The sequence below is a fragment of the Balaenoptera ricei genome, chromosome 13, assembly GCF_028023285.1.
Source record: "Balaenoptera ricei isolate mBalRic1 chromosome 13, mBalRic1.hap2, whole genome shotgun sequence".
Classification (NCBI taxonomy): Eukaryota; Metazoa; Chordata; class Mammalia; order Artiodactyla; family Balaenopteridae; genus Balaenoptera; species Balaenoptera ricei.
The window spans coordinates 67335286-67359448 of record NC_082651.1 but is presented as its reverse complement, the minus strand read 5'-3'; the positions used below and the strand labels follow the sequence as shown (position 1 = coordinate 67359448).

General features: G+C 50.3%; 2 protein-coding genes across 4 annotated transcripts in view; both read right to left on the bottom strand.

The window, feature by feature from the left end:
* Positions 1-8346: 8346 nt before the first annotated feature.
* ZFP36L2 (ZFP36 ring finger protein like 2) lies at positions 8347-12634 on the bottom strand. The gene is made up of 2 exons (XM_059943476.1): positions 12262-12634; positions 8347-11731 (listed from the first exon to the last, which is right to left on the bottom strand). The coding sequence occupies exons 1-2, from the start codon at positions 12310-12312 to the stop codon at positions 10307-10309; spliced, it is 1476 nt and encodes a 491-aa protein (XP_059799459.1). The 5' UTR covers positions 12313-12634; the 3' UTR covers positions 8347-10306.
* A 2397-nt stretch (positions 12635-15031) lies between these two features.
* Positions 15032-24163, bottom strand: part of THADA (THADA armadillo repeat containing) — a 318133-nt gene continuing 309001 nt past the window's right edge. For all 3 annotated transcript variants that reach the window (XM_059943471.1, XM_059943473.1, XM_059943474.1), the window contains 2 exons: positions 18211-18380; positions 15032-17133 (listed from right to left, as the gene is read on the bottom strand). In XM_059943471.1, coding sequence (XP_059799454.1) covers positions 16777-17133; positions 18211-18380 — 527 coding nt within the window. In that variant the 3' untranslated portion in view covers positions 15032-16776. The remainder of the gene's footprint in view (positions 17134-18210; positions 18381-24163) is intronic.

Sequence of the window (24163 nt, the reverse complement as noted above, 5' to 3'; positions counted from 1 at the left end):
GGGGTGGAGGTGGGAGGTATTCAGTGCAAAATTTTGGGGGGTTTTCTATGATGGCCGGTTTCAAGATTTTAAATGCACATTACCCTCTACAGAAACACGTGGGCTGCCTCGCAAATCAGCGATGCTTCCTCCACGGATTCATCTGAGGCAAACACTCACCCAGGGGCCTGTGAATAAGCATGTTCGCGCTGCATTGCTCGTGAAAGTGAAACGTGCAGAGAGGGAAGCCATCAAGGGCACCATGGGTGTGTCCCAGGGCTTGCTTTGGAAAAGGACAACCCTTCAAGGGTTGGCATGATAGAAGCTTCCTTCCTTACAGTTGTTTGCATTTTGCTAGAACACTCCAGAATAGCAGTGTTGTCCAACAGAACTTTCTGCAATGATGGAAACATTCAGTGCAGTAGCCCCCAGCTACAGCTGAGTACCTGCCATGTGGAAGTAAGTTTTAAATTTTAAGTTAAATGTACATAGGCACATGTGGCTAGTGCCTACCATAATGGACAGCGCAGATCTACCTAGAATTTCTAAAGGAAAGCAGTTATTATTCTCATCTTAAGGCCCAAGTGGTTGGGTTGGTTTGGTGGGGGCAGATGAAGGAGACTCCCTGAACCCCTTCGGACTGGGTGTCTATTGATTGGGTGTGGAAAAAAAAACACCAAGAGAGCAGTAACAAACTGTTACAGCATACTTCTTGTATGCTGGGCTCTATCCTTATGACCTGGGTTGAGTGATTCACATGAACTTCATGGTAGCCCTCGGAGATAGGTCCGACGTTTATAGATGGAGACGGCAAGCCACTGGCTCATGGTCTCACAGCTGGCAGTAGCAAGGCTAGGCTTTGAACCTGACGGCCTAGGCTGCTACCCACTCTGCTAGCCTGCACACAGTGTCCTCTGTGGGACCCTGAGCTGGGCCCTCTCCTAGACACTTCGCCCATGATGTCATATCTTGACCCTCCTGGGGGCTTTGCGTAGCAGCAACTGCGTGATCATCCGCATTTCAGAGATGAGGAAAGTGAGGCTCAGAGATTTGCTCAGGATTACACAGGTAGGGAGTGGCTGTGAAGTGGGATTTGAACCCAGGTCTGTGGGAGCCCTGGCCTGTAACCCCTGCAGACCGGGCCCCTCACGGAGTGGTGGTGACACCTGCCCGGAGCCCTCTCATGCCACAGGCCCTGCAGCAGCTCTTGGCTCCCAGGGCTGTGCTTTGTAAGCTCCTGCTGTGTCCACCCTACAGACCCTCCAGGGCCTCCCTGAGAAGCCAGGTGAACATCCAGAGACCTGCTGCTCTGAGCCTCTCGGCCCATGGGGATTTAGGTCCGCTTCAGTGAAAGTCAATATTCAGCATTTTTACCAACAGCCATACCTGGACAGCTCACACCTAGGGAGGACGGTGTCCTGGGTGGTCTCTTCCCAGGGCTCATGTAGAAACCCAGAAATTGGGGGACGTCTCCAGAGGGCTCCTCCCACCCTCTCTGAGCCTTAGTCTTCTCATCTGTGGAATGAAAGGGCAACACTAGGTCATGGTTTTTTAAAACTTTTTTAGCATTAAAATTGGTTTTATAAGGAATCTTTTTTTTTTTTTTTTCCAGTCTACTCTCCACACAGCCGAAATCACTTTAACACGTGAACGTGGCCGTCTTACTCCCCAGCTTAAAATCCTTCAACGGCTCCCCCCTGCTCTGGAGACAATGCCTGCCCTCATGAAGCTAAGCGTCTAAGAAGGAAGGATGATATATACATAAACAAAGGCATTTAAAATATGTCAGAGGGGCTTCCCTGGTGGTGCAGTGGTTGAGAATCTGCCTGCCAATGCAGGGGACGCGGGTTCGAGCCCTGGTCTGGGAAGATCCCACATGCCGCGGAGCAACTGGGCCCGTGAGCCACAACTACTGAGCCTGTGCGCGTCTGGAGCCTGTGCTCCGCAACAAGAGAGGCCGCGATAGTGAAAGGCCCGTGCACCGCGATGAAGAGTGGCCCCCGCTTGCCGCAACTAGAGAAAGCCCTTGCACAGAAACGAAGACCCAACACAGCCATAAATAAGTAAATTAATTAATTAAAAATAAATAAATAAAATAAAATATGTCAGAGGATGACAAATGCTAGGGAAAAAATAAAGCAAGACGAGAGATGCCAGATGGGGCTGTTGTCTTGACAGGGTGGTCTGGATGGCCCCCTGAAGAGGTGACAGCAGGAAATTGAAGGAAATGTGGAAGAGCATGACAGATGGAATAGCAAGTACAAAGGTCCTGAGACAGAGAGTAGGTCCAGCATGATTACGAACCAACAAGGAGGCCTGAGCTGTATAGGAGCAGGATGAGGGAAGGGAGAGTCAAGGTCAGAAGGGAAAGGGATAGTGGGTGGGTGGGGAGGGATAGACAGTGTAGGACCTTGTACACCTAGGTTAAGATTTTAGATTTTATTCTGAGTGAGGATTTTGAGCTGAAGGGTGACTTGAACACATTGTGTTTTAAAAGCACAGGTGAGAGGGGCTTCTCTGGTGGCGCAGTGGTTAAGAATCCGCTGCCAATGCAGGGGACACGGGTTCGAGCCCTGGTCCAGGAAGATCCCACATGCCACAGAGCAACTAAGCCCGTGCGCCACAACTACTGAGCCTGAGCTCTAGAGCCTGCGAGCCACAACTACTGAGCCCGTGTGCCACAACTACTGAATCCCATGCACCTAGAGCCCAAGCTCCTCAACAAGAGAAGCCACCACAATGAGAAGCCTGCGCACCTCAATGAAGAGTAGCCCCCGCTCGCTGCAACTAGAGAAAGCCCGCGTGCAGCAATGAAGACCCAATGCAGCCAAAAATAAAATAAATTAAATAAATTAAAAAAAAAAAAAAAAAAGAGCACGGGTGGCAAGACAGGGTCTACCCTGGAAAGAAATCCTGGAAGGCTTCTTGGAAACCTCCATTTCTAGACAGTGTGGGGAATAAAGCAGGAGTCCGAGAGGCAGCCTAGGGTGATTCGAAGGAGCCACTGCTTAGCTTCCTTTGAATTCTGCTTCAGCCTTTTCCTAGCTGCTTGGCCTCAGGCCTATGACAACTTCTTTGAGCTTAGTTTCATCATCTTTGAAATGGGGATAGTAACAATGTTTTGGTCTTGGCTATTGTGAACAAGTGTACGAGTGTTTTTATGTGGCCATCCCGTGGAGCACATATCATTATGTAGGGGAAACAGACATTAATAAAACAGTTACAAAAACCAATGTATCACTTTGGAAAATAGTACAGCAGTTCCTCAAAAAGTTAAATGGGAGTTACCATATGATCTGGCAATTCTACTTCCAGGTATAAAACCAAAAGAATTGAAAACATATGTTCACACAAAAACTTGTATATTGATGTTCACAGCAGCATGATTCAACAATAGCCAAAAGGTGGAAACAACTCCACCGTCTAACAACAGATGAATGAAAAACAAAATGTGGTACATTCATACAATGGAATACTATCCTGTCATGAAAAAGAATGAAGGCTGATTCACGCTACAACATGAATGAACCTTGAAAATATGTACACTCCGTGAAGGCAGGGATGACATCCGTCAACGCACCTCTGTTCCTGCACTGCTGGCATGTACTAGACAATCAAGAACTATCTGTGGGATGAATGAAAGGTGCCGGACAGCAGCCCAGCATCCCACCCCTTGGACGCCTGGACAGAATCACAGGGCAGTGGAAGGGAGCCTGCCAGCACATCTGAGTCACACCAGCCCTGGCCCTCAGCAATATTTGCCTCCTGCCCTGCAGCACCTCGGATTTCCATCTTCACAACGCATCACCTTGGGAGTCTGGACCTCCTGTAGGTGCTCGAGAAAGTCCGGCCCTGAAGCTTCCACAGTAGCCAGGCCAGGGAGAGACAACCAGAATCACCTGCCACACACCTCAGCCAAGTTCCTCTCCCCTGAAGTGCACCCCTTCTCCACTCAGTGATGCAGGGGAACTAACAGCAGGTCGCCAAGGACTCACAGCCCCTTCTCCAGTGGTGCAGGGCTCAGGGACTGTCCTGCAAGTGGCCTCTCATTCCAGCCACTCCCGGGGTGGGGCGGGGGCGGTGGAACTTGGTAAAACGAGGCCTCGGGCCTGAATTTCAAAGGGTCTCCCTCTGCGTAAAATCGGTACCAGGCCCAGCGGAGGGGTCATAGGCCACCCCACAGCCTGGCCCGGCCTCCTACAGAGGGGTCACTGAGAATTCTGTGTCTCATCAAATATTGCGGGACCATGGAGTTGTATTTGAAAATAATTTTAATTAGCCGGAAACTAGGAGTTTAATAAATGGAAAACAGAGAACTTTCCAAGGCCACAGCTGGGAAACACTCGCTTTTTTAAAAATTCCGCCTGGCTTCCCAGGCCAGCTAAACACCCTGACACGAGGGCCCAACTGCCAGAGGAATCCACAAGGAAAACAAAGCTTATTTTTAGAGAAATATTTTAAACTCGGTTTCAGCACGCTCAGGAGTTTTCTTGTCTGTCTAAAATCCTTAATATCTTTCCTTCTATTTCAGAGCTGCCTCTCACCCCAGAGGGCATAAGAACTGCTATCTGACAAGAGCTATTTCTGCAACAGATGAAAATAAATGGCCCCTCCCCCTTCAACCAGAGAATTAATTGTTTCTAAATATGTCTCTGCACTCAGGCCCAGGAGGCCTGTCCTTGGCAGGTGTGACCAGCAATAAAGTGGGTCTGGGGTCCCTGCAGGCTGAAGGCCTGTCTGCCACCCCCCTACTCAGCCCTGTTCTGCCCACTGCCCTGCAGGAAGCACTGACAGCCTGGCCTCCATTTCCGGGTTTTGAAAACAGTTTTTAACCTGAAAGAGGCCTACTAAAAAGGACCGCTTTTCCTCTGAAGGTGTTGTTAACACTCCACCCCGACAGAGACACACCCCCATCACGTCCAGACCCAAACATACAGCCACACCCACAGATCCTTCCTCCCACCCCACAGACCCACGCACCTACGGACACAGAGCAACAGACACACCCAAACCCACACCCACACCTACACACAGATATACACACACCTACACGTATACACACGCACACAGAGCAACAGACACATTCAAACCCATACCCACACGGACACACACACACACAGATCCATATACACACATACCTATAACCACACACAGAGTAACAGACACACCCAAACACACACCTGCACCCAGATACACACCCTCACACACCTATACACACACACAGACTGAAAGATGCCTTCAAACACACACTCACACATACACAGCAACAGACACACCGAAACCCATAACCACACTCATACACACACCCCCAAACCCACACTCACAGATTTCCATACCCACTCACCGACTCTCATACCCTACAGACATGTACACGCCTCACATATCAACACCCCACAGATGCAGACACACACACCAGTATTCCCCTACAGCAACCCCACACAGACACAGACCCCCGCCACGGAGCAATACCACGCACGTGTGCACACCCACCCAGATAGACAAGGACCCAGATATCCACCCTCCACGTGGATACCGCCCCCGCACACAGACCTCCCCCCATACATATACACCCTTAGACACACACCCACACTTATACACTTTCCAGGTCTAGCAAAAACTGTCAGGAGAAGTTGGGAGAACCCACCTAGGCAGGCGTGGGCCTGGAGGTGCTGTGGCTTCCTGTTCCCCGGGGCCCCCCCCTTCCCACAGGGCTCCTCCTGGCAGGCCTGTCCAGCCGCCAGGCCCTGGCTCCTCCCTGACCCTCCCTCCTTCCCTCCTTCCCTCCTTGGCCTTGCTAGCAGCACAAACTGGAAGTGCCCTGGATGGGCACAAGTCTGCACATCCCCCAGAGAGTGAACAAGAAAAACACAGTTAAATGAGGTAACAACAATGGAGAGTGGTTATGGGCCCTGATGGAAGAAGGTAAGCCTGGCTGCTTACCAGGGGCCGCGTTGTCTCCCATTAACTCAAAGGCTAGGGAAGGTGCAGAGACCCAACTTCCGCTTTCAAGATGTGGCCAGAGCCACATCTGCCCTCACTCTTGTCACCATGAGCACAACTGAAGGAGAGCAAATGCCTTGAGTTGGTTCCCTTCCAGGTTCAAATGCTCTCTTGTGGGCCTCCTCTCTGCATACTTCTAGCCTGGGGGTTTCTGAGACCCTCCCAGGCAGACTTCACCACTGAGCATCCCAGTGCAGGGCCAGACCTGCAGCCAAGAGTTATGCCTGTTTGTCTTTCCTGCATTGGGCCCTCCAGGCCTGGTCCTATCATCGGGGTTCCTGAGCCGCTGCAGGGCTCGCAATCCTCCATCTATTCCCAAGGGCGGGTGCAGAGCTTCCTCCTTCTCAATAGTTTTTTTGTGTCCACACCCCCTCCGCAACCCCATACACTCAGCAGTAGATTCAGGGTGAGGGGTGGAAAATATCAACATGCATGCATCCCTTCTCTGAAATACTTTAGAAGGTGGTGCACACTAATTGGGTTGCTTAAAAAATACCTTAGTTTTCAAATAGCTAGTGGAAATGCCACTATTAAGACATTCTAAACACCATCACATTCTGGGCTCATTTGCACAACTAACTCCAAAAGAATTTTATCTTGAGTATAATTCAGGAGTCAGTTTTAGTTCCGCTCCCCAGCCCGTGATAGGAATCCTGGCTTGTTCTTACTTGCAGTTTTTACTTCTAGTTCCCTTAATTTACAAGAAAACTTTTCTAAGGGTGATCAAGCAATTGTAGAGCGTTTTGTTTGCTGTTAATTCCAGCCGCTGCAGAAAGACAATGACCCACATACCCTCCATTGATCTGCAGCAAGAGGAAATTTCTGAATGATTCCCCCCAGCTTTCCACGCTCCACTGGGTCTAAAATACAAAAACATCAGCTCTTAGCAGTTGGGCTTTCAGACAAACCAATTTTTAAAAATGAATGTGGCTTACCCCAAAAAGAAGTCTAACATTCCAGTTGATCAAAAGCACTTGTTTAGAAAAATGTCTTGGAATGAAGTGGAAACAAGGCATTTGAAATGCAGTTTGGCCTATATAGCACCACATTTTAGACTTTTCCTCGCCATTGCACATTCTTTATGGTGAAGAGGCCTAGGAGCCTGCAGGGTCTTCACCGGTCGAGCCCTCCTTGGCCTCAGGCTTCCCCTCCCCCGCTGCTGAGGCCGCCCACCCCCCCCTCCCCAGCCAGGGGCCCGGCATCTGGGAGAACTTTGAAACTGTTCCCCATCCCCTTTGGCAGCGCGCGCCCAGCACCAAAACGCTCCGGTTAACACCAGCGCAATCATCGTTAACGTGAAACAGCTGCCCGAGGTCTGGAGCGCTCCACCGACGGCGCCCTCCCCACCAGGCTCAGCTGTGAGACCCGGGAGACCCCGGCTAACACAGGCAAACACAGGGTCGAGGGGATGGAAGTATGGGTGATAGAGCCCAGCCGTTGTAGATGAGGAAACAAAACTTTTGCTAAATCTCTTACTTACTTTGGAAAAAAAGAAGTCTGAACTCTGTGTATGTGACGGGGGCGGGATAGAGAAAAAACAGGAATTGATTTATGAACCGCATTTTTAGCTTCTAAAGTGATTGTAGGAAAGAACCATACTAAGGTTCTGTTCAATTGTGTGAGAATCAGCAGACAGACTGATGCTTTTTTTTTCCTTCCTTTTTTTCCAGACCTGGGTTGGATTTGCTTTCTGGCTGCTTACAGTTGTCTCAAGCACAGACACTAATCCTTTTGCATAAATAACGTGTGTGCTCACTCCCAGAGGAAGCCGTCCACATAAACATTACCCAGATATAAGTTTAACCTGTTTCATCTTCCTTCTCTTTCTGTCGTCTGTGGACAAGGACACAGCCAGGCTTTGCGAAGTCCAGGCCAAACCCTGGTTCTCCGGCCCAGGAAAGGCTGGGCCTAAGCCCCCATCCCCAGTTCAGCCAAGGGCTGGCAAGACCCCTCCTCACCCAAGCAGTTTGGTTCCCTGTGCGTCCCAGTGGGGAAAAAAAAAAAAAAAAATCAGACCTTCAGCTGCCACTGCAGACACGTGATCCGCTTGGTGACTCAGAGGCAGGCCACACGCCTCAGGCCTCCCAGCCAGGCCCAGCCACCAGCCAGTCAGCCAACACGGGGATGCATCTTATTACCAAGGGGAACAGCTAACTAATGCCCTTGACAGTCCAAATTACTTTCTTTCAGCTAAAAGAACTTGTATAAAAAATATATAGGGGGACAGGCTCTTCTGAACTCTGGCTCTGCCAGCTCTCTAAACCCTAGCCCCCAATCCCTCTAAGACCTGGGCAATGCATGACAGTGGTGGGAAGCCAGAAACCTAGATACTCCCATTTAAAAGAAGGAAGCTATCTTACACATTAATACCTTTTTTTCCCAAAAGTTTTATTGGGGGAAAACTACAAAACATTTACAGTACAATGTTTACAGTCACAATTTGTAGTGAACTGATTCCCCAAATATATTACAACTCAAGTTGACTTAACCTTGTTACATTCAAATACCTACTTCTGTCAAAGTAGTCCAGAATACATACATACATAGTGCTCCAACTGTACCTACGTACAAACAAACTACGTCTACTGCTCATTCATCCGCTGTCCAGGAAAGCATTCCTGCCTTTCCACACGGAAAAAAAAAAATAGTACAAGTTTTGGAATTTTCTGTAATTAAACAAGGCATATTCATGTACTACATACCATTTTAGCACTAAGAGGTGGCCTCTTCACTTTATAGCTATATAAAAAAAAAGTGGTAAAAATCTTTTCCTTTTGTGCAGTTGAACCCATCCTACATTCAAATTCTCTCAAGCACTAATAGACAAAATACTTATTTGGTTGAGGAAGATTTAAGGCAAGTTCTGGCCCTTCCAAAGGCACTGTGAGATTACCCTCCCCCCCCCCCATTATTGCTACATGTCTTTATATGCAGAGTATGTCACAGTAGAACTGGTGGAATAAGCAAACAAAAAACATTTTCTGATTTATAAAGATGGAATGAGAAAAGCATGCCACATGTAAGCCTGATTGCAAAGTATGTGGTCACTTTTTTTCTTTTAAAGTTGGATGGGCTACAACCATTATACATTCTAAGAAAAACTCATAAGATATTCCTCAAACTACTTCCACAGCATCAAGATAAAGATTTCCGTAAAGAAACCATGCAATCTTTCAAAATTTACGTAAACAAGGAAAGAAATTAATGAAATAAATATTACATACAATCTCTTAAATTAAGATTTTTTTTTACTCATTTACAATAAAATAACCAAGTGAAGTTACAAAAGGCATATATTACTGTGAAAAGAACATACACTCCACATTTTGCCGATTAATAATGGCAATCATAATTTAACATAATAAAAGAATATATATCTATTGCTTTTCATCATACTTGATAAATACAGTATGAACAAAATTTTCAATGTATACTTTTCACAAGATAATAAATAAGTTAAATAGTTTTTTTCATATTGAGTTGTGGTGCAGTGGTGCGAATCAACTCAAAACAGCTAAAAATTCAGCAGTTATTCCCCAACAATTACAAACTAAGCTCTGCCCAAGGCTTCCAGAAAGAGCAGACAAAATGGTTCTAACTTAAACATCCACTAAGTGGTGGCAATGAAACCAGGAACCAGTATGAAACTTTGGAATGCAAGGGTTTTTTTTTTCCAGACATATATAACTTCGTTAAAAAACAAAAAACATCTATGGAGCTGAGGTCTACTATCAAGGCATATTCTTGGCAGAATATTGGATTCTAAAAGCTTAGGTTTAGCAAGGTGTTGGTTGGCTTGTTTGTTTACACTGGTCTGAGACAATTAGGAACCTCTCTCAAGATAAGAGTCCCCACATCTGGACTGTAGCTAATGCTTTGCAAGTGAAGATATGGAATGGTGGTTGGTAGCTGCTGGTGCTGGGTTGATTTTTCCTAAAGTCCCAAACTCATCGGAGACCTAAAAAAGTTTGTGTTTGGTTTTTGTTCTATTCGCATCACAACTGCTCTGTTGTGAATATTTTGTTCAATACAAAAAGTTCGTTGGCTTTTTTTCGCTCAACAAGAATGAAACTTCGTAATAATAATAAAAATAATAATAAAAAACAAAACAAAACAAGAGGAAACCGAAAGGGGAGGGGTGGGGGCCCCTCCCGGCACACAAGTTCGAGTCCAAGTGCTCGGTGCGGCCTGCAGTCTGCTTGTGGCCGAGGTCAGCCCCCTACACTCCCGAGCCTCCCTGCCCCCAGCAGGGGCGCGACTGCAGGGGCGCCCTCCAACACCCCCAGAACGGCCTTCCCTTCCTCCTCCTCACTAGCGCCCTCTTGCCTCAGTCGTCGGAGATGGAGAGGCGGCTGAAGATGGGCAGGCGGCGGCCGGGGTCGAGGCTGGGGGACTCAGAGCCGCTGAGGCTGCCCGAGCTCAGGGAGCCGCTCAAGTAGCTGTCGCGGTCAGACAGTGAGTCCGGGGGACTAGGGGGCGCGTCGAACACGGGCGACTCGGACAGGCGGCGTGGCAGCTGGAAGCTGAAGGGCGGCGAGGGCGGCGCGGCGGCGCTGGCAGGGAGGGGCGCGCTGGGCGGCGCCGGGGGCTGCGCGGGGGGCACCAGGCCCTGCTGCTGCTGGCTGCGATAGTAGGCGGCGGCGGCCACGGCGGCGAAGTTGTGGGTCTGGATGGCGAGAGGTGTGATGAGGCTGCTCAGCTCCGGACCGAAGGCGAAGGCGTTGTTGGCGCACGAGGCCGACGAGCAGGTGGCGCAGGGCGCGCCCGGCGCGAGCAGGTCCTCGGCGCCCCCGGTGCCGTACAGCAGTGCGGCCGCGGCCGCTGCCGCCGCAGAGGCACAGCACGTCGGGGCGCCCGAGGGTGTGGAGGCAGCCGAGGCCGAGGAGCAGGACGAAGCGGACGAGGAGCAAGACGAAGCCGAGGAGCAGGAGGGTGGCGGCGGCGTGCGCGACGTGGGGCTGTCGAGCAGCAGGGGCGACTCCAGGCCCCCCGGGGGCTGGTGGTGGCCTGACGGGAAGCCCGAGAAGCTGAGGCTGTGGTGCAGCTTGGGCCGCGGCTCCCGCGGGAAGCCCAGGTGCAGCGCGTCGCGGGCGCTGAAGGTGCGCAGGTCCCCGGAGGCGCCCCCCGACGGCGCGGGCCGCCGCTCATCGGCGTTGTGGATGAAGTGGCAGCGAGGCCCATAGGGGCAGAAGCCGATGGTGTGGAAGGTGCGGCACAGCTCCGTCTTGTACTTGGGGTGCCGCGTCAGGCTGCGCAGCTCGTGGAAGCCATGCGCGAACTGGCACTTCTCGCCGTACTTGCACGTGCCGCTCTCCTCGAAGGGCCGGCACAGCTCAGTTTTGTAGCGCGTTGAGTTGATCTGGGAGCCGCCGCCCCCCTTCTGCTGCTGCTGCAGGTGCAGGAGGTGCTGGCTGCGCTCACCGTTCTCGCTGAACGAGCGGTCCCGGAATTTGTTCTCCTTGTTCAGCAGGGCCGTGCCGCCGCCCCCCGACGGCTCCTTGAGGGTGCCGTAGGAGGCCGGCCCGCCCGCCGCCGCGCTGCCGCAGGTGCTGCCGTTAGCTGCGCCCGGGAACTTGGGCGAGCAGCTGCCGGGGCTAGGCGCGGGGTGAGCGAGCGCGTGCAGGTTGCTGGCTGAGTGCCGTCGGAGGAAGCCCGGCGTGAAGCCCGAGCTGGGGGCGGCGGCCACGGGTGTCCCCACCGCCTTCTTGTCCAGCATGTTGTTCAAATTGAGGTTGGCCAGGGACTTCTCCGTCTGCCAAAAAGGAGGGTAGCGGGGAAGGGATGAAAAGTGGGAAAAGGAAGAGGAGAGGGATGCGTTGGGGTGCGTTGCAGAAGAACCACTTCCAGCCCTCCAATTCTTTTTTTTTTTCGGATCTCGACTCGGCCCCCAACCTCCACCCTTACACGCGCACAAGAATCAAGTTCGCGTTGGGAGGAGCCGGACTCTCCACCCTAGGCCGCGCTGGGTTGCGACATGTGATCCTCAGCCGTGGGCCGCCGGCCTGGGCGGCGCAAACCCCGTCCGGGAAGCCCCGGGCAAGCGTGGCTGTGGTCGGCTGCGGAGAAACTAAACAGCTACAGCGACTCCCTCCTGCCCTTCCTCCCCGCTCCTTCTCCCCGTCCACAAGGTTCGAGCACACACTGCAAACTCCGGCATTTTCCCCGAGCCCAAAAAGTCAAGGCGGGAAGAGGACCCCCGAAGCCAAGGACAGAAGGCCAAGCCTGAAAACTCGAAGGGCTTCCTGCTTGCCTGTCCTCCTCCCTCCCTGCTTCTCCGCGTACCTTGCACAAGAAGTCGATATCGTAGAAGGCGGACAGAAGTGTGGTCGACATGTTTCTGGATCCTGTAATGGTCGGAGCTGCAGGCTGGGAGGTCCGGAGGAGCCCTCGGGGCGGCGCGGGCGGGCTTGAGCCACGACGAATAACGGCCGAGGGGCGGGGGAGGGACCGAAAGTTTGCTGGGGGCGAGAAAAGAGGCAGCGGGGGCAGCAGCTTGAACTGGTTTGAGGGTGCCCGGGAGTGCAGAGTGGGGGGAAAGGAGAGTGAAGCTAGAGCGCTCCTCCGCGCCCCGGGGTGCCCGGCCCGCCCCCCCCGCGCGGAGCCGACGGCAGCTCGCGGACTGCTGGAACTCAGCCGCCCGAGAGCGCGCGCCCTATATAGAGCCCCGGAGCGCGGCAGCGGCGGGGCGGGCCTGCCGCGGGGTGGGGACAGAAGGCTGACCCCGCCGGGGTCTCCAGGCAACGCCGCCCGCCGGCTTGCGGACGTCAGGCGCCTTCCTGGCCTCCCATTGGCCGCCGCCAATTTTTTTCCTCTGGGGGAGGGGGCGGAGAGGCCTCGGGGCGGGGCTGGCCGCTGGGGCGCCCAGGGCGGCGTGGAGAGCTCGGCCCAAATGGGTGCTGCTGGGTGGCGGCGGGAAGGTACGGCTCCCCTCCTCTGGGGCTGTACTGTTGGAAATCCCCTGCACGTTTAACGTGGCCGGGTTTCTGCAGCCCTGGACGTGTCTTTCCCCGCCCGGTCCTGCTAGGTGAAATTGCGGAGCTTTTATCTCCCACCCTCGGTTTTATATTGGGCGCGGGAATTGCAAAATGCAAGAATATTGCAACCGTCCGCGCAGCCCGGCTGTTTTTGCTAAGGGTGCTCCGGCCGGGGGGCGGGGACTCTGGGCCCGAGTCTGACCGGTAGTGGCTCCATCCCGACTGCACGTGGAGACGCGGTGGGGGTGGGGGCCGGAGCGGCCACGCGGGCGGCTGCCAGGGCAGTCTCGCCCGGAGGAGCCTGGGCCGGTTCCTCCGCCCCTCTTCCCGCCCAGCCTGCAGTAAACAGGGCTTGAGCGCCGAGCCCTGCCGGGCAGGGCTGAGTGTCTGAGGACAAGGCGCTGGCTTTGCTAATCACATCACAAGACCTTGAGCCAGGGCCAAAGGCGCGGAGTGGCGCGGGGCGTCCCGGGCGGGGGAGCCGGCTGGGAGGACGGAAGGAAAGGCCAGGAGAGCCGCGCAGGCATGGAGGCACTTCCCAACGCCTCGTCCGTCTGCTGGTCTGTCCGGCTTTCCCCAGCCCTCCTGGGGGTTGTGGTACAGCTGCCAGCCGAGGCTCCCGCCCGCCGCAGCCTTGGCCTGGCGCGCCCTCCTAGCTCCTTAACTCCCGGGCCGTTGAGGGCGCCGCGCCCCGCCTTAACTCGTTGTGGGCCGAGGGCTCCGGCTTAGGCCGACCCGCAGCCAAGCTGGGCTAGGCACCGAGGATGCGCCTGGTGGGCTCGCCCCGGTTTCCTTCTCTCGCCAGCCCCACACCCCAGAAGCCCGCGTTGGGAAATGCTCTTTGCCAACGGGCGCTCTCCGGGTACGGGGCAGACACCCCCCCTAGCGCCCAGTGCAGCTAAAGCCACTGTCAGCCCCACTGGGGCAGATCTGGAGTCCGATCCAGGACACTTCTCACTCTGCGTCTACGGATATGCTGCCAAAAAAGCTGGAGCGGGGCCCATGATTTCGCACACCTGGCAGCCTAGGCTGTAATTGGGCCTAAGTTGGAAGGTCCAGTACCCGCCAGGGAAAGAAGCTCCCGAGACCCACGCCCCCTTCCTTGCCCAGTTGATCTTGTTTCTGGCTGTTTCCTTGTGCTTACTTCCATTCGGCGGCGCTCATTCCCTCTCTCAGTTACCCTGGGAGGGAATGAGCCAGGCCTGTCACTCAGGAGACCTACTCCTTAGAGTTCAGCTTGCACGCAGAGCCCATTGCTGGACTCCTCACCCACCCAGGGAGCTGGAGTCAGCGTAGGGCTGCAAGGACTTCAGGATCAGAAACATAGGGCTGGAGTTCAGGCCCTGTCCCTTATAAGCCATGTGATTTTAGGCAAATCACAAAATCACTTTGGCACCTGGGTTTCTTTGTAAAACTAAGATAATTCCTGCTTTACTCATCTCTCACCTTTGTCAAGGTGCAAATGAGTTATCTGTTAAGGTTTTTAAAAGATAAGTATACTCCATCTTATTTATTAAAACAAATTGACAAAGCATAAAAATGGAGAAAGCCAGGCCTCTGGAGTATGGCCAGATGGGTGGAGGTCTACAGAATCGTGAATGCAGTGCTGAGGGGTCACCAAATCTTGGACCCTCGAGCTTGGAGCCAAGGGCAGTGACCTCAGAAGAAGTGACTGCTTCACTCTTGCCACCTGGCCTACACTGGCCCGTAGACAAGGCTGGGCAACCATGGCTGACACAGCCTAGAATACCCAAGAACCCTGATGCTGTTTTCTTTGTTGAAATGAACCACAGCACAAGAGTCTGAGGATGGCCCCGACAGTGGGTTATTCTGAGTTTCCCGTGGGAATGCATCAGGAAAGTGTGAAACAGCAATTTCCCTCACCACTGCTATTGGAGGTCAGTGACAAGATTTCAGATACAAAAACCAGTGGAAACATCTGTCTCTCCTGTGCTCTCAGGCTGGCTACAACCAGCCAAAATCAAAATCTGGGGTAATTCTCAACAGCTATGAGAACACCCACTTTGCAGGCTTGGTAGAAGGACTTTGGAGCTAACATGTAAACATGCTATGGTACATGCTTTGGTACAGAGTACCTGCTGGTAGAAAATATTTTTATTATTATGTAACTGCTTTTATTTCATTTTAAATGGAGAAAAAAGGAATGCTGGCCTTTTCCAGTGAGCTGGGCTTTGCTGGAGCCGGTTTCATAATTATTCTACCATGGTTATCACCACATTGTGCCAACAATTCCCTGACTTCTCACCAGCCACGTCTTCTCAGAACAAAAAGAAATGTTCAGTTGGCAACTTTCCATCAAGTGTGGGCTACACAGATGCCTAACCAGGTTATTAATTCAGGATCACAGAAAACACATTTTGAGCTGAGTAGTGCAAAACCACCAGGGAATTTCCTGTCTCTTCAGGGCAAAACTTTGGACACTAAGTTAACTTCTTTCCTTGCTTCTTCCTACACAGACCTTTCTCTATTCTTCTAGTAGGCTCTATTTTTTAGTGTTAGGTGGTTTTCTTTCAAAGAGAAACAAATTACATTTGAAATATAAGTCTTTCTGTAGTAGGAAATGATCATATCAAACCCTCTCCCCTCTAAACTGCCCCTCCAGACCCTCAAACCTCAATAAAATAATTCGGATTGCTCACCTGAGAAGTATTTACAGACCCTAAAAAGCTGGGCCAAGTGTACGTAGGATTACTGAAATGGTTTTTTCAGATAACTAGGATGAAAAATGAACATGGATGAGGCTATGACCCATCCAAGCTATGAATTTCAAGTTAACTGTCTTTGGGTAACACTTACTCTGAAATTATAAATTAAAACTGGTAAGCCAGTGAAAAACAAAACTAGCAGCAAAACGTATGCAAGAGCGACACCTGCTGGGTGTCTGAGGAAGAGGGGAGGGCTGGACTTAGAAAAGCAGAAAACCCTTAAGGTTTCCAGGTTAAATCACTGAAATGGATAAAAGTTTTCTGGCATCTTAAATAAGAATCTTCTTGTTACTGCCACCAAGAAAATGACAGTAAACAGTGTAGGCATCAAATAAGTCATTTATTCTGACTCTCCTTTCCCCAGGTTCCTTCTAACAGCCAAGAGTCTATGATTTCACTGGGTGGTGAATCTGTTTTCCTAACAATAGCACAAATACTTTTTATGGTGGGGAGAGGTGGGTAGGAGCTCTTAATGGCTCTTTTAATAATTAGGATGGCATGTGTAGGTCACTGAAGGCTTAAACATGCAGACAGTAAAAACAAAATTATTTGTATGAAGTCGATCCTTGATTCTCCCAGGATCCAACATTTGGAACATATTTCTGCCTTTGCTAAAATCGAATAAAATTTGGAATTCTGACCAAGTGGGCTGTTTGCCAACTAATCCAGCTCCTACAACTAGCCAGAAAAGGGGGGGAAAATCATGTGTTAAAACCCAACTCTGTGTAGTCAATTCAGAGAAAAATGTAGGCCGGCTCTGGTTGGACACTGGAGGTCCTGGGGGATGAAAAAGGCTAATTCAGGCCTGCAGGTGGCCTGCACCTGGGAACAGAGTCAATATTCAACGTGGTAGCCTCACTTCCTACAGTAGCTGCAATAAACGAGGCTGCCTTGAATGACTGAACTGAAGAAAAAGTCCTCTGTAGGACAGAAGACTAGACTCACAGAAGTGGGGGAGTTGTGAAGGGGAGAAGACGCTTAAGTTTCTGTTCAACATTTTCCTGCGGATTGACTGGGGGAACAATCTACCCTACCCCCAACCCCACAAGTCTTCTTTCTTCAACAAGCCGTTTCTGTTCTTGGAAGAGTTAACTGATTCACTGCTGCAGGGGAGTCCAAAGCCCTGAGAACTGGGTGTCTTCCCCTTCCTTTCCTTCCAGAAACGCCAGTAGCCTCAGGCAAGCCAAAGCCCTTTCCTCCCGAACGCGCAGTCTCGTGAACTCCGCCGTCTTCAAAAACTCAGCAGTTGGTGGCAGCTCTCTGAAGAGCTGGGAAAGGAGGTGGCGTTGCTCTGACGCTGTCCTCTGAAGATGACAGAGCCTCTCGGGGCTGAGGGGACACCAGCTGGACTTGGAGAGGAGGCGGAAGAGGTGCTTGTAGAGGTATTTCATGAAGATCAGGGTCTCAGCCCAAAAGTTGACTTCTGTTTTTTCAAACAGGTAGTCCTCTTCCACCTAAGTCCGATTAAAAAGCCAAAAGTCAACCTTACAGGGGATGCTGACTGGCCCCAGTCCAGAGCAGAGTCCTGGCAGATGCAGAAGCAGTGTGTCCCCTCCCCACCTGACAGAGGGCCCACTCTCGCCTGTCAACACCCCTGTACACACAGCACTTGCAGCCTTGAAGGTCACCTTCTATTTTCACTCGTTGTACTTCTCCACTGGAGAGAAATTTTTTTCCCCCAGACTTAACATGACCTTTGATAAAGATGTGTTTGTGGTTCTCAGCCAAGATATTTTGGGGGCTTGGTGCTGAAAAGGGGACCTCAACACAGGAGGGGGCCCTAGACCTGAAGGTGCATCTAGAAATCAGAGAGGAGGGAGGAAGGGAGATCTGAGCAGCAAAGAGCGAAGAATTGACAAACATGAGACACTAGTCTCTCAGTATGAAACCAAATTTCTATAATGCTGGGGATTTTCAAGGTCATTTTATCACAGACACTTTATCTTGTCTCCTAATTTCCCATAAACAGGCTGCTTTTTGAACTATTGGCCTGCTGGGGATGCCAAGAAGGCCAGCTGAGTCAGACACTGGCAGAGAGGAATTTCAGTTCTCAAGATGCTTTTACTGCTTATCTGGGTCCTCAGTTTCCCTATCTGTTGACTGACCCCCACCTGGAGGGGCTCATAGTTTTCTTCAAGCAGCAGAGACCCTGGAAGGACCCTGATTCTCTGGAAGTGTTTCACCTTCAGACCTAACCATGGGGAGCCCCTGGTCACTCCAATGTTGATGAATAAGCATTCTCCATAATTAAACTCTCAACTTCCAAGGGGCCTCTTTCAAAGACCCCTCCCCACACTGACCGGAAGGCTTACCGTTGGAACTCCACAGCCAGCACGAGAGCTGCCCCAGCAGCACCCTCGGGCTGCTGGGGCCATTTGGAGACTCCCTAATTGCTTACTGCTCTGTAATCTGAGCATCCAGAAGCACACTTTCAGCAGGCACATCAAGCCCATGTAAGCCTGTAAGTGCTGCATCCGGTGCGTGTAGGATCACTCCCACCCACCTCCACTGCCCTGACACCCCAGGATTACCTGATGCACGCTCTCCACACAGGCCATGAGGTCATCACCCTCCCCCAACAGCCATCCTAGCAGGACTGGGAGTCCAGGGGCCAGCTGGTCCCACTGCTGGAGCAGGTCACACAGCACAGCCAGGGCCAGATCCAGTGCGATGGAGGCGTCCACCCGGCAGAAGGCAAATTCTGTGGAAATGAGAGAGGTGAGCCATGAGTGTGCTGCTCAGGGCCAACTGGGGAGGCTGTGCAGGACTCCAGGAACGTTAAAGGCTTCAGGTAAAACCACTGCCAGGGACTTCCCTGGTTGCACAGTGGTTAAGAATCCGCCTGCCAATGCAGCGGGCACGGGTGTTACGGGCTGCTGAGCCCACGTGTTACAACTACTGAAGCCCACGCGCCTAGAGCCTGTGTTGAGCAACAATGAGAAGCCACCACAGCCATGAATGAATGAATGAATGAATGAATGAATGAATCTGCCTTACCAATGCAGGGGACACGGGTTCGAGCCCTGGTCCAGGAAGATCCCACATGCCACGGAGCAACTAAGCCTGTGCGCGACAACTACTGAGCCTGCGCTCTAGAGCCCGCGAGCCACAACTCCTGAGCCCACGTGTTACAACTACTGAAGCCCACGCGCCTAGAGCCTGTGCTGAGCAACAAAGAGAAGCCACCACAGCCATAAATGAATGAATGAATGAATGAATGAATGAATCTGCCTTACCAATGCAGGGGACACGGGCTTGATCCCTGGTCCGGGAAGGTCCCACATGCCACGGAGCAACTAAGCCCGTGCACCACAACTGCTGAGCCTGTGCTCTAGAGCCTGCGAGCCACAACTACTGAGCCCGTGCGCCACAACTACTGAAGCCTGCACGCCCTAGAGCCCGCACGCCGTAACTACTGTGCCCACGCGCTGCAACTACTGAAGCCTGTGCACTCTAGAGCCTGCGAGCCACAACTACCGAGCCCGCGTGCTGCAGCTACTGAAGCCCGCCCACCTAGAGCCCGTGCTCCGCAACAAGAGAAGCCACCGCAACGAGAAGCCCGCGCACCGCAACGAAGAGTAGCCACTGCTCACCGCAACTAGAGAAAGCCCGCGCGCAGCAACGAAGACCCAACGCAGCCAAAAAAAAAAAAAGGAAAATCACTGCCACTAGCCTGGCAGGGGGGAAGCTGGTGGGATACTGGGATACACTCACTAAGAGTTATTAATCCACTCCTGAATCCTGCTGTCTGTGCAGCTAGAATGAGTCATAGGCCTGAATCCCACCATTTCCATACCCCCTATCCCAGTGTGGACAGAAGCAGCCCCACCTACAAGACTAGACATCTATCTCCCCTCAGCCCTTCTAACTGGAAGGATATCACGAAAGCTTCCCACCCAGCGTCTCCTCTGCAGGCCTGCTGACAATGCCTGAACTCCACTGCTTTGTCCCTTCCTCTGAACCAAATCCCACTGAGCACATAACACATTAACTCTCTAACATCTTAGAGCAGGGCATCAGCAAACTTTTTCTTAAAGGGCCAGAAGGTAAATATTTTAGACTTTGGGAGTCTTACGGTCTCTGACTGAAAGCAGCCATAGACAATATGTAAACAAATGGTTGTGGCTAGGTTCCAATAAAACTTTATTTATGTTACAATAAAATTTGACTTTCATGTAATTTTTATTTCACAAAATAATATTCTTGATTTTTTCCAACCATTTAAAAATGTAAAAACCATTTGTAGTTCACAGGCCGTACAATGACAGGTGGGGGGCTGGAATTAGCTCATATTCTGCTGCCCTCTGTGTTAGCGTGAAATCGTTTTCCAGAGACTCATTTTCTTAGCTGGATGGAGGAAGGGTGCTAAAAGAGTCGAATGGGGTGCAGAAAGAGGAAGTGGGTGCCTTGGGGAAACCATTGCTTACTTCACCATTTTGCCTTAGGCAGTCCTAAATATGGGTTTGAAGAGAGGCTCAGGGCGTTGACATTTCTGCTAGCAACCCCGTGTCTCCCACCCCCAACCTGGAGGAGGCCTGAAACGTAGGACTGAAATCCCACCGCACAGACAATAAATCTCTATGGATGCATCCATACACCAATGCTTATCTTTCAATGACACACTTCTACTGAGACCTCATCTTTCTCAAATCCACATCTCCACGCCAGCCCACAGACCTGTCTGTGACCATTTGGCCCCCAAAGAGACTTGCTCAGCACACAGGGAGAAGCCTCAGAGTCTGGAATGGAAAGCTGAGTTCCCCAGGGCGTTGAACCAGGCTTAGTGGACCTATTAGGTGCCGGTCCCTAAGCAAGTCCTTTCTCTCCAGTCCTTCAGCATCCTTTGGGTTGGGTATTACCATCCCTACTTCACAGGTGAGGAATCCAGGCACAGATACGTTAACTCACTTGCGTACAGTCAGAGAGCTTTAAGTGGCCATAAAGAAACCGGAATTGACAACAAGTTTCATGGTGCATGCAGAGCACAGATTTGGAGGATTAGCACCAACATTCCAGAGATGTAGGTCTTCCTGGTGAGATAAACAGAGTTGGTGAACCTCCAGCAGGGCCAGGAGTACATAGAGCCCATGACTCACGGAAGCAGCCAAAGGATCAATGTTACTATCCTCAGAGCCCCAAATCAATCCCTCAGGACACCTGCCCCTTAGGCTCTGCAGCCTGGAATCAGGCTTCAAACTGGGAAACAGAAAAAGTTGGGGGGAGGCGTGAAGGTACATTTTAGCTGTCGGTGTGAGCCATGTGTTGGTCCAGCCTTCACCTATAATACAATCTCTATTTTCATCTCTACTGACTCCCCTGTGTAGTTCTCAACTGGTTTAGAGTCTGTATGGGGAAGAGATACCATTAATTGGCATCTTTCAAACCTCAAAGAACTGAAAAATACACATGAAGATCAGCATACAATTAAACACATAGCAGATGCTCAAAACATTCCAGTTTATGGCTCTAGAGATTATGAAATCTCTTCCTTTACCCCACTTGATTTGGTTTGAATACTAACACAGGGACTGCCACAAAGAAAGCCAGAAAGAAGCTGATAATAACGAACACTTTCCTTCTATTTGAACTCTTGTTGCTCCCACCACCAGGAGGGAGGTATCCTTATTTAACAAACAAGGAAGTTGTGCTCACAGAGGTTGGGTAACAGGTCCAAGTTTGCACAGTTAGCAGTGATGGCACTGAGCTAAGTCTCCCTCAGTCATAGGCCAACCCCGCCCCTGCAGGGAAGCCATGGAGAAACACGCCCAGTGACCCATGGAGATGAATAAGTCAGACTCAGTTTTATCACTTTTATTCATGAAAAGGAGCTCCCAGCTGGGGGCCATATTTTGAAAAAAAGGGTCAAAGCTGTAAGTCCTCAGTATTGTGGCACCAGCAGCAGGTCAGCTTATCTTGAAATCTTCCAGAAAAACCTGCCCTCTGCTGATTCACCCGTTTTCCCCCCGCAACCCTTCTTTTTGTCTCCTTGAGGCAAGGACTGAAAGCCCCATAGAGAAGAAAACAGTTTCATCCACCAGCAAAACCAGTGCCTGCAGCTCAGGCAACATTCCTGCTGGGTCCATGAAGAACACTTGGAGGTGACCAGAGATGCCACCAGGAAGGCCAGACTGATGCACCTGCCCCACCTGACACGACAGACATCCTCCATCCTGCACCATTTTGCTGTGCATCATGCTTAGGAAGTGGCAGGAGAGTGACAGGAATGACAGAAGCACAAGAGGAGAGCTGGTGTGTTGGCTGGAAGTGAAATCTACTAGAATTATAACCATCCAAACACTAACCCTGCAAGGTGAGGAGAGATGGGGAAGGGACACTGGGTTGGGGGTGACGGCAGGATTAGCTGGATTTAGACCTGCTTGAGGGGCCAGATGCACCTCACCAAGTTCCCTCTTTTTCTACCTTGCCCTGGATGAAGATAGCTCAGCCAGAACAGCCCAGATCTCTACTGGCCAAATGCCTTCTGAAGGGGAGGCTGAAGAGTAGGGGGAGGAATTTTTCACCTAACCATACAGGCCAGCCAAGCTCTCACAGGCCTGCAGGTCCATAGAGGAAGCAAGAAAGCAAGTGACCAAGCAACAAGTCTGTCGGAAGAATCTGTTGTGTGTCCAGAACAGCCAAAACAACCTGGAAAAATACAACAAAACTGGAGGACTCATACTTCCCAATTTCAAAACTGGCATAAGGATAGACATAATATAGATCAATGGAATAGAACTGAGTGTCCAGAAATAAACTCTCACAATTACAGTCAATTGATTTTTGACAAGGGTGTTAAAACAACTGGCTGGGGGGAAAGAACAGTTTTTTCAACCAATGGAGCAAAGACAACTGGATATTCACATGCAAAAGAATGAAACTGGACCCCTACCTCACAACATATATAAAAATAAACTCAAAATGTATCAAAGACTGAAGTTTCACAGGTAAAACTATAAAACTCATAGAAAAATATAGGAGTAGGCAATGGTTTCTTAAATGTGACATCAAAAGCACAAGCAAAAAAAGTTAGACTTCATCAAAATTGAAAACTTTTGTACTTCAAAGGACATCATTAAGAATGCAAAAAAACTCACAGAATTGGAGAACATACAAGGGATTTGTATCTAAAGTACATAGAAAACTCTTAAAACCCAATAATAAAGAGACAAATAACCCAGTTAAAACCTGTGCAAAGGGTCTGAATAGACATTTCTCCAGAAAAGATATACAAACGACCAATAAGCACATGAAAAGATACTTAGCATCATTAACCATCAGGGAAAGACAAATCAAAACCACAATGAGAAACCACTTCATACCTACTAGTATAACTTTAATAAAAAAGATAGATACTAAGTTTTGGTGAAGATGTAAAGAAATTAAAACTCTCATATATTGCTGGTAGGAATGTAAAATGGTGCAGCCACTTTGGAAAACAGTCTCAAAGCCTCTCCTGCTCTTAGGCGTATAACTAAGAGAAGTAAAAAAAACATATGTCCACACAGAAATGTGTACATGAATGTTCATAAGAGCATTATTCATAAAAGCCAGTAAGTGGAAACAACCAAAACGTTCATGAACCAATGAATGCATAAATGAAATGTGGTACATCCATGCAATGGAATATTATTCAGCTATAAAAACGAATGAAGTACTGATACATGCTACAACACAGATGAACCTTGAAAACATGCTAAGTGAAAGAAGCCAGACACAGAAGACCACATATTGTATGATTCCACTCATACAAAATGTCCAGAACAGGCAAATCATAGAGACAAAAAGTAGAGTAGTGGTTGCCAGGGATTGGAGAATGAGGAATGACTGCTGATAGATACAGTGTTTCTTTTTGAGTTGATGAAAATGTTCTCGAATTGGATAGCGGTGATGGTTGTACAACCTTATGAATATACTGAAATTTGTACATATGCACACTTTAATTTGATGTATTTTATGCTATATGCATTACATCTGGGCTGGGGGGCATGGAGAGTGTGGAAGGCTGAAAAATGGCCTCCCAAAAGATATCTATGTCAAATCCCCGGACACTGTGAATGTTACTTTACTTGGAAAAAGGGTCTTTGCAGATGTGACTAAGTTGAGCCCGATACTGAGATGAGGAGATAATCTTGGATGATCTGGGTGGCCCCTAGATGCCATCACAGTTGTCCTAATAAGAGAGGGGCAGGGAGAGGTTTGACACTAGATGCACATAGGAAGACACACAGAGGAGAAGGTGATGTGAAGACAGAGGCAGAGGCTGGAGTGATGCAAGCAAGGAAATGGTGACAGCCTCCAGAAGCTGGAAGAGGCAAGGGCCAGATTCTTCCCTAGAGCCTGCAGAGGGAGTGTGGCCCTGCTGACACCTTAATTTCAGACTTCTGGCCTCTAGAACTGTGAGACGATAAATTGGTGTTGTTTTAAACCACCAAGTTTGTGGTCATTTGTTACAGCAGCCACAGGAAACTAATACGGAGGAACCAA